The sequence below is a fragment of the Geotrypetes seraphini genome, chromosome 1 (genome assembly GCF_902459505.1).
Source record: "Geotrypetes seraphini chromosome 1, aGeoSer1.1, whole genome shotgun sequence".
NCBI lineage: Eukaryota > Metazoa > Chordata > Amphibia > Gymnophiona > Dermophiidae > Geotrypetes > Geotrypetes seraphini.
The window spans coordinates 23724743-23740839 of record NC_047084.1 but is presented as its reverse complement, the minus strand read 5'-3'; the positions used below and the strand labels follow the sequence as shown (position 1 = coordinate 23740839).

The 16097-nt window shown below is 48.5% G+C and overlaps 1 protein-coding gene across 7 annotated transcripts in view; it reads right to left on the bottom strand.

Annotated features, from left to right (window-relative positions):
- The window catches only part of TNPO1 (transportin 1), a 560536-nt gene that overhangs the window by 495179 nt on the left and 49260 nt on the right, over positions 1-16097 (bottom strand). For 5 of the 7 annotated variants that reach the window (XM_033929167.1, XM_033929150.1, XM_033929197.1 and 2 more), the window contains exon 3: positions 12076-12151. In XM_033929167.1, the coding sequence (XP_033785058.1) occupies positions 12076-12151 (76 nt within the window). Of the gene's footprint in view, positions 1-12075; positions 12159-16097 lie in introns of all 7 variants that reach the window. The other 2 variants (XM_033929193.1, XM_033929187.1) reach the window with 1 other exon arrangement.

Sequence of the window (16097 nt, the reverse complement as noted above, 5' to 3'; positions counted from 1 at the left end):
GCCGCGACGCTGGACTTAAGCTGCATGCCTGCGTGACACACTACCGGAGCCGCAGCAAAGGTGGAAAAGAGCCGCATGCGGCTCTGGAGCCGCAGGTTGCCGACCCCCGTCCTAGGGGAAGTGGATTCCGATTTGTTATTTTTCAGTAATGTTGAGTACTGGTCCGACACAGGTTGAAGAGGAGTGGGGATAGTAAGGCACCTTGGGGCACTCCATAGCAAAGTGGCTTTGGTTCAGATAAGGAAGATCCTAGTAGTACTCTCTGTGATCTTTCATTTAGGAAGGAGAACCATCCCACTGCCGCATAGTAGATTCTGATAGAATGTAGTCTGGCCAGGAGAAGAGAGTGGTCGATAGCATCGAAAGTGGCACTTAGGTCTAATAGTACCAGCAATGCGTCTTTTCCCTCAGCCAGGATTTTCCAGGAGTCATCTATGACGTCTAGTAGCACCGTTTCTGTGCTGTGGTGTTGTCTGAATTAGAGAATGACACGGGGAAAAAATCTGTCCCCGTCACCGGCCCACCATCCTCTGCACCGCCCCGTCACCGCCGTTCCCTTCACCGCCCCGTCACCGTCATCCCTTTCACCGCCCCGTCACCGCCACTGCCATCCCATTCACCGCCCCGTCACCGTCCCCTCTGCATCCATATAAGCCTTAGTACTGTAATATTTAGCTTATTCCTTTCTTATAAATCAAAGTTCCTGCTGCTGAACTAGAGAAAGAGATGTTCAGCTGGCAGGGCTTTGTTTATAAATTTTTATCAACACAACTAATATACTATTTTATCCTAAAGCAAAAAATAAATAAATAAATATAATTTTTTTTTCTACCTTTGTTGTCTGGTTTCTGCTTTCCACATCTTCTCGTTGAATTCCTTCCATCCACTGTGTGTCTTCTCTCTGCGTCTTCCATTTGCTGTTACTGTGCCTCTCCCTTAACCGCCCCCCCCCCCCCAATTGGTCTAGCACCCATCTTCTTCCCTCCGCTCCCGCATAGTCTGGCATCTGTCTTCTTCCCACTCTGTCTTCCACATTTCCCTTGGGGGTCTGTTCCTCTCCACCCTCCTTCAATGTCTGTTCTATTCCTTTCCACCACCACCCTTCCCTCCCTCCTTTACCATCTGTTCCTTTCTACTACCCTTCAGCTCCTCTCGCGTGGCCTATCTACCTTCCTTCCTCTTATTTTCATGGCACGTTACAATGTAATTTGTGCAAGCCACTGGAGCCTGCAAGCTCGGTCCCTGTCCCATCCCCACAAACCATCTCGCTTCTGTGCTCCTATTTTCTCCATTTCTAATATCTCCCCTATGTATCTGTCATTGCCCCCCCTGTGTCCATATACCATCCCCATGGCATGTCCCCTTTATGTCTCTGTCCCTATGCCCCATGCACATAATTTCCCCTCTTTCTGTTACCTTCCTGTGTCCAGATTTCCCCTATATTCCTCTTCCATACCAGTGTGTCTCTTCTTTTCAACCCCATCTAGCTTTTTTCCCTCTTTCTTCCCCCCCCCCCCTGCTTCTAGCATCTGGCTCACCTGCCAGTCCTTCCCTTTCTTTCCTGCTGTGGGTTTTTCTTTCCGACTTCATCCCCTTGGCCCAGAATCCTTTTCCCTTTCACTCCCTCCCTCCTTCCAATTTGAGCCGGGAACACTAGCGATCGCACGGTCCCCGCAGCCACTACCTGCCTGCCCAATCGATCCTAGTGTTTAGCCAGCTCTCTCCCTTCTCCTCACCTTAGTTTATAGGTTTTCTTTTTCGGCGACCTGCACGCGCGGCTGCTCAGTGTTCAATCTTCTGCTCTGCTGCAACTTCCTGTTTCCGGTTGCGTCAGAGCAGAAGATCGAAACTGAGCAGCAGCGGGTGCCCAGCTCTTTGATAGCGTGAGGGTCGCCGAAAAAGAAAACCTACAAACTAAGGTGAGGAGAAGGGAGAGAGCTGGCTAAACACTAGAATCGATTGGGCAGGCGGGTGTGAGCTGCGGGGACCGCGCGATCCTTCATGCCTCACTGCGGGGACAAGACCATTCACCGCCCCGCGGGCGGTGAATGGCCTTGTCCCTGTCGCCGCAGCGACTGCTAGTTTTCTTCCCCGTTTTCGGCGGGTGACCCGCGGCTAAAATGCGGTGGCCGCGGGTAAACCGCCACCGTGTCATTCTCTAGTCTGAATCCTGATTGGAAGTTGGAGAGGATGGCATTTGTTTCCATTAAGTCTCATTGTGTGAGTACTATCTTTTCTATGTTTTTGAGACGAACTGGAGGTTTTAGACTCATCTGAAGCTGCTTGAGTTGTCCAGATCCATGATGGGTTTTTGGTGGTTGTTTTTTTTTTTTGGGGGGGGGGTTAGGAGTGGTCTCACCATAGCAGATTTTCAGCTCCGTGGTATTATGCCTGAGTGTAGAGACTCGTTTATTAAAGATAAGATAAGATGGAATCCAAGAAAATTTTGTTGGTTGATAGGAGTGTAGTGGATGGGCATGGGTCTCTAGGACTGAAGTTGTTGGCAACTGGTTTGAAGCTGTTAAGGGTTTCGATCTTGCGTGGATTGTTGTGTTTTATAGCTTTTGGTAAATTCAGCAGAGCTTTAGCTTCCGAGTCCAGGGGGAGTAATCCTCCTGCATTTTTTTTTTTTTTTTTAGGGGGAGGGTAGGGGTTCGCACCTCCGTTGGCAGGAGGAAATGGACATCCCTCCCGCTGATTTTTTTCTCACATGAGGGAGGGGAGCGTCACCATGGCCAGAGGGAGTGGGCATCCCTCCTGCTGATTTTTGTTGGGGGGGAGGGGTGAGAGCTTTTTTTTAAATGGGGCAAATATTGTGCATGTCTAGCACACACACACACACAGAATCTGTGCCCATTAAACGACAAAAAAAAAAAAAAAATAAAAAAAAAGGGTTTCGAGTCCCAAACAGCTAAGTGGTAGAAGGCTGCTTCGGGGTTTCCCCTGCCAGCTCTACGCATGTGTGAGTCGCTCTCATTGAAATTTAAGAAAAATCATTAAGACCCAGAGTTGAATGGATAAAGAAGCTGCATATCATCAGAATAAATTAAAGAAAAAAGGAAATCCAAGTGACTGAAACAAAGAAAATATTAAAGAAATATGGCCCCAAGAACTGAACCCTAAGGAATACTTGATTGAAGCTGCTGTGAACTAGAAAAAGAACCAGAATAATCAGAAACAGACTGCTCATTAAGATGAGAATGAAACCATTGAAAAGCTTTATCAGTAATATGTAAATCTGGGCTCCTTCCAATTATTCCGAAAGCATCTGAAAACTTGGCTATTCTCAAAAATATCACTCTCGCTACCCTCTTTATATTCACAAAAGCACAGTTACTTACCGTAACAGGTGTTATCCAGGGACAGCAGGCATATATTCTCACATGTGGGTGGGTGACGTCATCTACGGAGCCCCGATGCGGAAGCATTTTCAAGCAAACTTGATTGAAGATTTAAGTTTGCTCTGCTGCTCCACACATGCGCGCCTTCCTGCTCCACTAGGGGGGCGCATCCCCTCGTGGTCTCCAGTTCACTTAACTAGCAAAGAAGCCAACCTCGGGGAGGTGGGCGGGTTGTGAGAATATATGCCTGCTGTCCCTGGATAACACCTGTTACGGTAAGTAACTGTGCTTTATCCCAGGACAAGCAGGCATGATATTCTCACATGTGGGTGACCTCCAAGCTAACTGAAAGGGGATGGAGGGAAGTTGGCAATTTAAGCAAATAGATTTCGCAATACCGATTGGCCGAACCGGCCATCGCTTCTGGATAGTGAGTCCAGACAGTAGTGGGAGGTGAAAGTATGAACCGAAGACCACGTGGCAGCCTTGCAGATTTCCTCAATAGGTGTGGACCTGAGGAACGCTATGGAGGCTGCCATCGCTCGGACCTTGTGTCCCGTTACTCGACCGTGCAGCGCGAGGCCAGCCTGAGCGTAGCAAAAGGTGATGCAATCGGCCAACCAGTTGGACAAGGTGCGCTTGGAAACTGGGTGGCCTAACCGGTTTGGGTCGAAGGACAAAAACAATTGTGGGACTTTCCGGTGTGGTTGAGTGCGTTGGAGGTAAAAGGCCAACGCTCTCTTACAGTCAAGAGTGTGAAGCGCCACCTCTCCGGGGTGAGAGTGGGGCTTGGGAAAAAACACGGGCAAGACAATGGACTGATTGAGGTGAAAATCAGACACTACTTTAGGCAAGAACTTTGGATGTGTGCGGAGTACCACCTTGTCATGGTGGAATACGGTGAAGGGTGGGTCCGCTACCAGAGCCTGTAGCTCACTAACTCGTCGAGCGGAAGTGAGTGCAAGCAAGAAAATCACCTTCCAAGTGAGGAATTTAGGATGGCATTTGTCCAAGGGCTCAAATGGAGGTTTCATTAATTGAGCCAGAACCACGTTAAAGTCCCAAACCACCGGCAGGGGTTTGAGAGGAGGGTGGACATTCAGCAGACCCTTCATGAAGCAAGAGACTAAGGGGTGGAGCGAGAGGGCTTTTCCTTCCAGGGGCTGATGGAATGCCGCAATCGCACTGAGGTGTACTCGAATGGAGTTGGTCTTTAGGCCGGAGTGAGATAGTTGAAGTAAATAGTCAAGGACCAGAGGGACGGGGACCGACACCGGGTCCTGGCTGTGAGAAGAGCACCAGGCTGAGAATCTGGTCCACTTTTGGGAATAGCAGGTTCTCGTCGAAGTCTTTCTAGAGGCCTCCAATATCTCCTTGACTGATTGAGACACGGGGAGAGAAGTCAGGGGGAAAGAAACCAAGCATTCAGATGAAGAGATTGAAGATTGGGATGTAACAGCGAACCCTGACTCTGTGATAGTAGAGAGGGAAACCGAGGCAGAGGCAGTGGATCTCTGACACTGAGTTGAAGTAGAAGGGAAAACCAAGGCTGGCGTGGCCAGCGAGGAGCAATCAGGATCAGGGTGGCTGTCACCGTTTTCAGGTGGACCAGCGTCCGCAGGATCAGAGGAAACGGCGGAAATGCATACAGAAACCTTCCCTCCCAGTCGAGGAGGAAGGCGTCAGCCTCGAGTCGGTCCGGGGAGTATATCCGAGAGCAGAAGAGGGGTAGTTTGTGATTGTGGGGGGATGCGAACAGATCTATTTGAGGCGTCCCCCACTTTTCGAACACTTGTCGTAGGGTCTGAGTGTGCAGTGACCACTCGTGTGGCTAGAGGAGGCGGCTGAGTCTGTCCGCCAGACAGTTTTGTTCTCCTTGTATGTACACCGCTCGAAGGAAGGTGTTGTTGGCGATTGCCCATGTCCAGAGGCACATGGCTTCCCGACAGAGGGACCAAGACCCTGTCCCCCCTTGTTTGTTTACGTAGTACATTGCTACCTGGTTGTCGGTTCGGATGAGAACCACCCGGTCGTGAAGCAGGTGTTGAAAAGCTACAGCTGCGAGATAGATGGCCCGGAGCTCTAGCACGTTGATGTGACAGCGGCGGTCTTCTGCTGACCACATCCCCTGAGTGCGGAGGCCTTCCAGGTGGGCTCCCCAAGCGTACTCCGACGAGTCCGTGGTGAGTACCTTGCTGTGGGGAGGGGCGAGGAAGAGTAAACCTTTGGAAAGATTTGAAGAGTCGGCCCACCAGCGGAGCGATCGTTGCAAGGAAGGAGTCACTGTCACGGGGCGATCGATCGGGTCCCGGTCTTGACGCCATTGAGAGGCCAGGGTCCATTGAGGGATTCTCAGATGGAGGCGGGCGAAGGGTGTGACATGGACGGTGGAGGCCATGTGGCCCAGGAGAGTCATCATCTGTCGCGCTGATATTGAGGTCAGCAGTGAGATCCTTCGGCTCAGACTTACTAACGCCTCTCGACGCGGAGGGGGAGGAAGGAACGGAGGCGAACCGTGTCCAGCGTTGCCCCGATGAATTGTAGGGACTGTGAGGGGCGTAGTTGGGATTTTGGGAAGTTTATCTCGAACCCCAGACTCTGTAGGTAGGTAATAGTCTGTTGGGTCGCTGAGATAACCCCTTCCCTGGACGGGGCTTTGATCAGCCAGTCGTCCAGGTAGGGGAATACCTGAAGACCTTGGGAGCGTAAGGTAGCTGCGACCACCACGAGGCACTTGGTGAAGACCCGAGGTGACGATGCTAGGCCAAAGGGGAGGACTCGGTATTGCAGGTGCAGGTCTCCCACCTGAAAACGCAAGAACTTGCGGTGAGCGGGGTGCACTGGAACATGTGTGTACGCCTCCTTCAGATCGAGGGAGCAGAGCCAGTCGCCCTCATCGATCAGGGGGTAGAGGGTCGGTAGGGAAAGCATCCGGAATTTTTCCCGTACCAGAAATTTGTTGAGGCGTCTCAAGTCTAGTATTGGGCGGAGGTCTCCCGTTTTTTTCGGTACCAGGAAGTAACGGGAGTAGAAGCCCTTCCCCCGTTGGTCGGGGGGAACCTCCTCTACTGCTCTCAGGCGAAGCAGATCTCGAGCTTCGGAGAGGAGTAGGGGTAGCTGCGTCCGGTTGGGAGAGCAATTCCTTGGGGGGTTGTCTGGAGGAATGGCTCGAAAGTTGAGAGAGTATCCTGATGAGATCACGCCAAGGACCCATGCGTCCGACGTGACTTGTTCCCAGCGAGGGTAAAAGGCTTTGAGGCGACCCCCGATGGGAAGGAGGCCTGGACTATGGCGGAGGGGGCCCGCCCCCTTCCGCGTATCCTGTCAAAAGGACGGGGATGGTTTGGTAGTCGCAGGCGGTTGGGACTTGGGCATGGCCCGATGGTGTGCTTGCGGACGCTTGGGTGGAGGCCGCGAGAAGGCAGGAGTGGATTTTTGTGGGTAGCGGCGCGGAGGGGCCCTTAACGGCCTGGACGCGGGCGGTTTAAGCTTTTGCCGCACGAGGGAGGCAAACGAGCGTTCGTGTTCGGAGAGGCGTTTTGTAGCTGCCTCGATAGTGTCATCGAATAGTTCTTTACCCACGCAGGGGAGGTTAGCCAACCGGTCCTGTAAGTTGGGGTCCATGTCGACCAGGCGCAGCCAAGCTAGGCGGCGCATGGCGATAGCAAAGGCTGCCTCTCTGGAGGAGAGTTCGAAGCCATCGTAGGCCGCGTGGAATAGATGGAGGCGTAGGTTGGAGAGGGACTCTGCAAGCAGGTTAAACGCTCCTTGGCGGGAGGCCGGTAGGTCAGTCTCAAAGGCTCTCAGTAGTCCAATGAGGTGTTTGAGGTAGGATGTGAAGGTGAAGGTGTAGCTTTGCACCCTAGAGGCCATCATCGCATTTTGATATAGTCTCCTGCCGAACTTGTCTAGGGTTCGGCCTTCTCGGCCTGGGGGGACCGCCGCCGAGACCCTGGAGGGGTGAGCCTTTTTCAAGGAGGATTCTACTAACAGCGACTGGTGGGAGAGCTGAGGTTGTTCAAATCCCGGGAAGGGTACTGTACGGTACTTGGCCTCCATTTTGGAGGGTACTGCTGTGACCATATAGGGGGTCTCCAGGTTCCTGAAGAAAGCCTGTTGGAGTACCGGGTTAGGCGGTAAGCGAAGGGACTCTCTGGGCAGTGATGGCATATCCAGCTCCGCTAGGTATTCCTTAGAGTATCTGGAGTCGGATTGGAGGTCCAAGTCCAAAGCGTGGCCCATGTCCTGGACAAAGCGTGAGAAGGATGGGCGGGATGTTCCCGAGGCCCCGTGCGGGGTCGGTGAACGAGACCTCCGTCGGGTAGAGAAGGATGGGGAGGCTTCCCTCGAGTATTGAGGCTCTTGCTCTGATCCACGCTCCGAGCCCGGGGACGCACTGTGAAAGTGTTCCGGGGTCGTGGATCTCCGACGTCTCGAGGAGCCCCTCGGAGACGATGCCGGGGTTCGGGGTACCGATCGATGTCAAATCGGTGACCTCGACCCGGACTCCCTCGGTGAAAGCCCGAAACCTCGGATCGGAGCCCCGGTCCAAGGGGGAGTTCGGAGGATGCGCGGGTTGGAGAGTGATAGCTCCGTAACACTCAGCGGTCCCGTACGAGGTGTAGGTGAACGGCCTCGTAGAGTGGGGGAACCTTGGGCCTTCTTGGAGGTATGGCGGTTCGAGGTTTCTGTCGATTTGGCACGACGTTTTGCCCCGCGGCGGTCTGTGGAGGGAGTGCGCCTCGGGTGTCTCAGCGAGGAGTCTGAGGAGGATGGGATGCAGTGAAGCTTGCGCGCTTTTCCTCGAGGTGGCTCGACGCGAAGCTCAGGCTGGTCTTGCACATGCGGGGTCGAGGTCGAGGCCGGTTGTAGATGGGCCATTGCAGCGGACAGCTCCGATGAGATCATCGCTCGGAGTAGGTCCTGGAAAACGGGCACGGACAGCATCGAGGGCATGTCCACTGCCTCGGTGCGCTCCACCGGGGGCGACCTCGTATCAGAGTATTCCCGTGTGGTGGAGGCATGGCCCGAAGGCTTGGAGGACTTCGCCGGGGCTGTAAGCATGGGACTTCCACCATGCGTCGCCGGCGTCCCCGAGGCTGGCTTCTTCGCTGTTACGGGACCTGAAGAGGGAAGAGGGGACTTACCCGGAGCCGAGGCTTTCTGTTGTCCCGAGGACTTCGGGTTCGAGTCTCGAGGCGATGCCGAGGTATTCGGGGCCGAGGTCAAGGCCGGGGCCGAGGCCGGGGCCGACCTCGAGGCCGAGTTAGAGGGTTGGTCGGCGGCAAAGAGATCCGCCATGCGTGCTTTTCTTCGGCAAAGGGCCCGGTTCTGGAAAGTAGCGCACTGGGGGCAGGAGTCGGTTGGATGAGCGGCCCCCAGGCAGAGGATGCACCGGCGATGCGGGTCTGTGATAGAAAGAAGCCGCTCGCACCGGGTGCACTTTTTTAAAGCCGGTCAAAGGCCGGGACATAGAATCGAAACTGACCGCGGCTCGAGTTGCCACGCGGCCCCGGAAGCCTCCGGGTCGGTCAAAAACGAAGCAGGAACAAGTTGAACAAGAAAAAATTCGCGCACAGCAACTTAATCGAGAAAAATAAGAAAAAATTGCGGTGCTAGAAGGCAGTTGGGGCAGAGCCTGAAAAAACACGACTTCTAGGCTCAGCGGAAAATTTTGAACTGGAGACCACGAGGGGATGCGCCCCCTAGTGGAGCAGGAAGGCGCGCATGTGTGGAGCAGCAGAGCAAACTTAAATCTTCAATCAAATTTGCTTGAAAATGCTTCCGCATCGGGGCTCCGTAGATGACGTCATCCACCCACATGTGAGAATATCATGCCTGCTTGTCCTGGGATAATTCTTATTATGTTTTTCCTTCCTTATATTAAAGTTCCTGTAAACCGTGCCATGCTCTATCTTTATGGACAGGATCCGGTATATAAACTTAAAGTTTAGTTTAGTTTAGTAAATCCCTTAAATGGTCTGGTAAAATTGAATGATCCACCAAACTGAAAGCAGCGGACATGTCCAACGAAAAAAGGATGACATCACAATTACTGTCAAGAACTGATCTTATCACTTGAACTTTAAGGAAGGCCACCAAACCCTTATCTAAACCTGCCTGAAGGAAAGCCAGAACCACCGGAACTAGAGCCCTTGCCAGCTCCACCTTTTCTCTGGCACACCACTGCTGAAAAGCCTGCCATGCTTTGGCATAAAAAGCCATAGTAGTGAAAGGTCACTTTGGGCAGGCAAAAAACCTAGAGACTTGAAGAAAGCACAGATGGTTTATTAGCATACATATGCGACTCCTGAGCTCCAAGCTGGCTTCAGAAGTCCCGAAAACAGGATGTTAGAGATATTTTATACATTCTTCTGGCTATACAACTGAATTCTAGAAAAAACTGTTCACGTGTTACTTTTCTTAACAATCATTGGTGCTAAGCTCACACTAGCAGGTCATTAGCAGGTCACTTATCTAGGCCCTGCAGTCTTTCTGTTACATGTTGTTTATGCTGAGATAGCCATAAGAAGTTAGAATGCCCCAGCTAACACTCAAGGCAGGCAGGCTAGAATATGAGATAAGTTAGGTCTGCAGCTAAACATAATTCAGCATTTTATTAAAGAGAAAACTTAGTTAAACACTTAGGAAAACCAGTCCCAGACTCCTTCAGTAGAGTGTTTCTTGGACTTCATAAGCATCAAGATGACCACATCAGAATATCCCCGCTTCAGCAAGACTGAGCACTCAAGAGCCATGCCAAAAGAAAAAAGTACCGTGGATTCTCCATGAGAACCGGTCCCTGACTGAGGAGTTCAGGATGAAGATGGGAGCTTGAGCTTCCTGTCTCATTGAAGACGAACCAGATCTGCATACCACGAACAGCAAGGCCAGTATGGAGCCACTAGGATCACCAATCCTGGATGCAATGCTATTCTGTGGATGACCCGACCAACTAGAGGCAACAGAGGAAACACATAAAAGGAGTGCGAGATGGCCAGGTCTGAACCAATGCATCTAGGCCAAAGCTTCCTGGATCTGTCCTTCAACTGAAGAAGTGCCTGACTTTCAAGTTCTCAGCTGAAGCCATCAAGTTCAGCTGCTGTTCACCCCAGCGTTGCACTATATGATGGAATGCTCTTTGGGAGAGAGACCATTCTCCTAGATCCAGGGTCTGTCGACTGAGGAAATCCACATGTACATTTTTTACCCAAGCCACGAGAGCCGTGGAGAGAGCCAGAAGATGCACCTCTGCCCATCAGAACAGCATTCGAGCTTCTTGTGCCCCCCTTTTCAATTTACATATGATTGTCTGAAAACACTCACACTGCTTTCCCTTCCAGAAAGCTCTATAAAATTTAATGCCAGACATATGGCTCAATGCTCCAGGTGATTGATCGATCAACACTTCTGAGATGGAGTCCACTGCCCCTGAATAGAGTGATCCCTACAACGAGCACACCAGCCTGCTAGGCTGGCATCCATCATGAGTGATCCACTCCGTGATCTGAAGAGGCTTGCCCTGCCCGAGAACCTCCCTCTGAATTTATCAACACAGACTGCTGCAAGCTAGCTCCGTCCAGGGGAGCGGAATCTGAAAAAGGAGATGATATTGTGGGGACCAACGAGACCCGAAATATAAACCGACAGCAAACGTCCAGAAAGAGCAGGTCTCTGGATTCATCTGCTGCTTCTAAAGGAAACAAAATTAACAGGTAAGAACATAATTTTTCCTTCCTTAGTAACAGCAGCAGATGAATCCACAGACTAGTGGGATGTAGCAAAGCGATCCTCAATCAGGGTAGGAAGCAAACATCACCTCCACAATAACTGAAACAGCAAATGCAGCCTCCGCACGCGCCACCACATCCAACCAGTAAGGCTTAGAGAAGGTATACTCGGAAGACCAAGTAGCCGCACGACAAATCTTTAAGTGAAAAATAGAGACTAAGTCAGAACCTCAATTAATGTAGGGAGGGTGGGACAGGGACCTGGGGGGCCCAGGTGTAATCCCTAAAGCTGGCACCATTCAGCCGGACACCTCTGTCTCACTGAAGAGAAACCTCAACATGAGAAAAAATTACCCAGTCACAGCCAGAATTCAGGAGCTAGTTGAATAGCGACCATCACCTGCTGGAGATAGAGCATACTGAAGGTGCAGGAGACATGCCAGCCAATAGGACCACCTTTTAATCAGTTTCTCTATCTCCACCTGATGGTAGATGTGTGCTATCCCACTCTTCTCTGGATTCATCTGCTGCTGTTGCTAAGAAAGTGCTGGCTCTAGCTTTCAGATTCAGTCTTGAAACCAATCTTTGGCTAGTACTAGACAGCAGTATGAGACTTAAGAGCATCGTTTACAATTGTGAGGTCTCCATTCTTACAACAATATTTCATAGGCTTCTCATTTCAGTTATCTCCTAAAAAGAAGCTGGACTGGAAGCTGCAACATTGGAAAGGGTATAAAAATTTGCACGGTAATCCTCCAGAAAACATTTATATTCTTCTAACCTTCCTACACAAGCCATGTCAACAAGCTCTTCCTGATCTTCACAAAAGGTCCCTGAAAAGAAAACTCAGCACAATACAGATAAACTACTTGTCTTCAGAAAACAAAATGAATACCAAAATTTACACATTTACTAAGTTACTGGAAAAAACAGATATTCTCAACAATTTTTTAAATTTTAGTTGTATCAGTTTCCAGAGCAAAATGCCTAGAAGAAACACCTACCTTCTGACTTCAATTTTGTAAGAACAAAAATTAGGTAGTTATTGAAATCTGGATATTGATTCAGCTGTTCCAGTCTCTGAAGGCAGTGTTAGTTAAGGAGATCTTTTTGCTACCCACTAGAAAATAAACATAGCCAACCTTTTTTTGTTGGTGTAACTTTAAAAAAAAAAAAAAAAGATATAAATAGGGCTGCAAGCTAATCACGATTAATGCTGCAATTAATGCATTATTAAGTCCTGATTAAAAATGTAATCATGATCAATTGTGTGCAGTACACTTTCTGCCTGCCTTCCTCTCCCTTCTCTACCGCACCCCGGCTCAATGCTCCCTCCCACACTCTGCTTACCATTAAAGGGACGTATCAGGTCAGAGGTTACTAGGGCTGCCACTGGCTGCAGGGCCAACAACTGGCTTAATGGTAAGTCAGGTGCAGGACCAAATCAAAAGAATTGGTCCTGGGTGAAGGGAAGGAAGGAAGGAGGGAGGGAGAGAGACAGAGACAGAGAACTGGACCTGGGGATGGACCACCTCCCTTGGATTCAGGTCCCTTCCAAAGCTGCAATACTTCTAATGGCTTGTGGGATAACTGAAGCCCCAAGAGCCAAAGAATCTGCCGCCTGTGTCTTCCCCTTCATCCTCATGCTGCCTCAGAAGAGAAATTAGCAGCATGCTTCCACACACTGACACTTGCACTCCCCAAGCATGTCCAGTTCGTGCATGAATTAAGCATGCTTGGGGAATGGCTGCATCAGCACCACCAACTTCCTTGGTCTTGAGGCAGAACAAGGAAGTAGCTTTGGCAATGGATTTCTTTGATTGGCAGGGCTTCAGCATCCCCACCAAGAAAGGTATGATGCTTAATATGGTGATGAGGGAGAGGAAATGTATGCCCCCCTCCAGTCTCCTTCTGGATCCCCCTCCATGGATTGCTGGCTATGTCCCGCCTTTAATCACAAGATTAAAATTTTTCACCACACGATTAAAACTTTTAATCGAAATGGAGTCCTACCAAAAGACTAGCCAAATATCATACGAGTTTCTGAGCCTTGTCAAGAGAGCTCAAAATCTCATATACAATGTTTTTGAAAGTGTAGCTCAACAGAAAAAATCTGTATGCATGTCAACACAGAGCAAGCTAACAGAAAAATATATTTGGGTATATTAAAATTAAAGGCACAAGCATTTTTGCAGTAACAAGTTTTACAGAAAGATCTGAAGAGCCTAACTGGCACAGAAAAAGAAAATGCCAACTTTCAGAGCTACCCGCTCTGCTGTTTTATCAATTCTTCTTAACCAAGGACCTTGCATTTATCCATGTTCCCTTGAATTCTGAGCACACACACAACAAAAAGTGGGAACAAGCAAGAAGATGTCTTCTAAACAAGGGACCTTAATTTAAAAAAAAAAGAAGAAAAACCTCAATGATGCATGCGTTTCAGCACCCAAACAGTGCCTTCCTTCAGGAATCTAAATAAAACAAAATGTGTAAAAACAAATATAAAGGATATACATAAAATAAGAAAGAGCATAATCAAAAAAAAAATATTACAAAATATAAAAAAAATGAGAGATTAAAATTCAAACTAATACAAATAAAATAGTTATCTCCTGAGGAAGCCAGCAAGGCGAAACCAGGATCCCAGTTGAGCCAGAAATACAAGTTGAAAAAACTGTTATTCACCCAGAAAGTTATCGCAGAAGATAAGAGAATCGCTTCAGTTTTGGAACATTAAACAGAAAAGTACAAAACATAAGGAATTCGGGAGCGGGTTCATAGGGCAGTTTAATACACAATATACATTACATTTCTATTATTATTAAATTGTAATATCGTAAAAGAAATTATACAACTTACCGTAATGCAGAATCAGTGGGAGCCCCGAGCTTGTTTTTCTGCAACCAGACGATCCCATATGGGGACGATGGAAGACAGTGACACGCGAAGTGCGTTGCTTATGTTCAATCTACTCCGTAATATCGTTTTTGGTTGCTGCCACTGCAGAAAATGCTGCTTCACAAAGATAGGATGTTGGAAATGGAAGCAGACTTTTCAATGCTTTTGTGGCAACCTCAGGATATTCTGCCTTGACTTTAATCCAAAATGTATGTATGAGGTTGTCTCAAACATACTTTTAAGGCCACCATCATTTGCAACCTCAAACAGTTGATCATCTTCAAGCACAGATAAAGTTAATTCGCCTGGCTTATTCACAAATGGGTCACGAATCCATTCCTACCCATTTCGGAGGTCTTTGTGGTTGGGAAATAATTCTCAAACTGAAAGCTGAGATAGGTGATCATACACCAGCTGGGAGAAAAAAGGTCCTGGCTTAGTATCTTTAACAACCTCTGCTAACGTTTGGAACATCTCAAAAATCCCTAATGTTTATTCGTCGGCCCCATAAATCAAGTTTGGCTTTGAATGCAGCTACTTTATCTGCCAACTTGAACACAATGGTCATTCTTCCCTGAAGTGACAGATTAAATTCATTGAACAGGCTCAATATGTTACACAATTAGGCAAGTTTTGTGACCCATTCTGCATCACTAAAATGTGCTGCCAGTAGTGAGTGTTTTTCTGAAAAAAAAATTTCTGGAGCGGCTCTCGTAACTCAAAATCTCTGGTCAGTGATCTACTTTTAGAAAGCCATCTCACTTCTGTGTATACAAGAAGATGTGTGTGCTCTGCCTCCATTTCCTCACAGAGCTGCACAAACAGACATGAGTTTAGGGCATGTACTTTAATGTGGTTGATCATTTTAATCACATCCTGCAAAATGTTGTTAAGTTAAGGTAACATTTTTCGGCTAGCCAGCATTTCTCTATGGAAGACACAATGTGTAGACTCACATTCAGAAGCAACCTCCTTGACTCGAGTAGTGAAACCAGAAAGCCATCCAGTCATGGAAGCCCGCTCCATTTGTGCATATACCAATACAAAGTGACCAATTCAAGTTTCAAGTTTATTTAAAATTTCTAATACCGCCCAATCAAGCTCTACAGCTGTTGTGTTGGTTGGCAATAAGTGCACATAACATATCCTCATGCACATCCTCCTGAAAAATATATTGCACAAAAACAAGCAATGTTTCCTTGTTATCAACATCAGTAGACTAATCAACCTGGATTGTGTACCATGGTGACTCATTAATCCTCTCCAACAACTGTGCCTCAATATCCTCTGCTATTACATCAATTTTTCTGGTTAAGGTACTAGCTGCTATCTGAAAGAGGAACACCAGCCACCTTTTGAGCTGCAGCCTCTCCTAAAAGTTCATGGCAAATGTCCTTTAGCAGCAGGCAGGATCAACTCTTCACTAATCATAAAGGGCTTCTTAGTTTTAGCAATGCAGTCAGCCACTAAAAATGATGCTTTCAGTACAGACACATTTACTGAAGTGGTGGCCTTAAAAAAATTGCTTCTGCTCTTCAAATTCATGTTTTTTTCTTTTGAAAAACTCCAAAGTCTTGTCTTTTAATGCAAGGTGCTTGGTTTCCATGTGGCAAAGCAGTTTTGAGGGTTTCATGGCTTCGTTGGATAGTCGCTCACCACATATTATATACAAAGCAGGCATGGAGAATGCAAATCACCTGTTGCAATGAACCTGTAACTTAAATAGAACTCTTGGTATTTTCTTTTAAATGCATCTCTCTTTTTGTTGACAGTCTTAAGAGTCTTCTGCTATTTCGTCATCATTGGGTCTTTCCCCCTTTTGAAAGAAGCTTTTCAGTGATGTTTTTTACTCATTTTTGCCAAGTTGCAAAAATGTGTTTAAAATTGTCACTGTCAAAACTTTGCTCCTGTGCCTTTAAGCATTCACACTCACAGCTCCACACATGCCAGCTGCTGCCTTCAAGATGGTAAATGCAACTGCTAACTGCTGCCTCTCCTGCAGTCACCGCCAACTAAGTAACTCCTCTCCCTCCCTCTAGGCATCTTCTGCCTCTGCTCCACGTGCTGCTACTCTACCGCCGCCTAAGATTTTCCACCTCAGGCTCCTCCAGCCTGGCTGAACACTGAT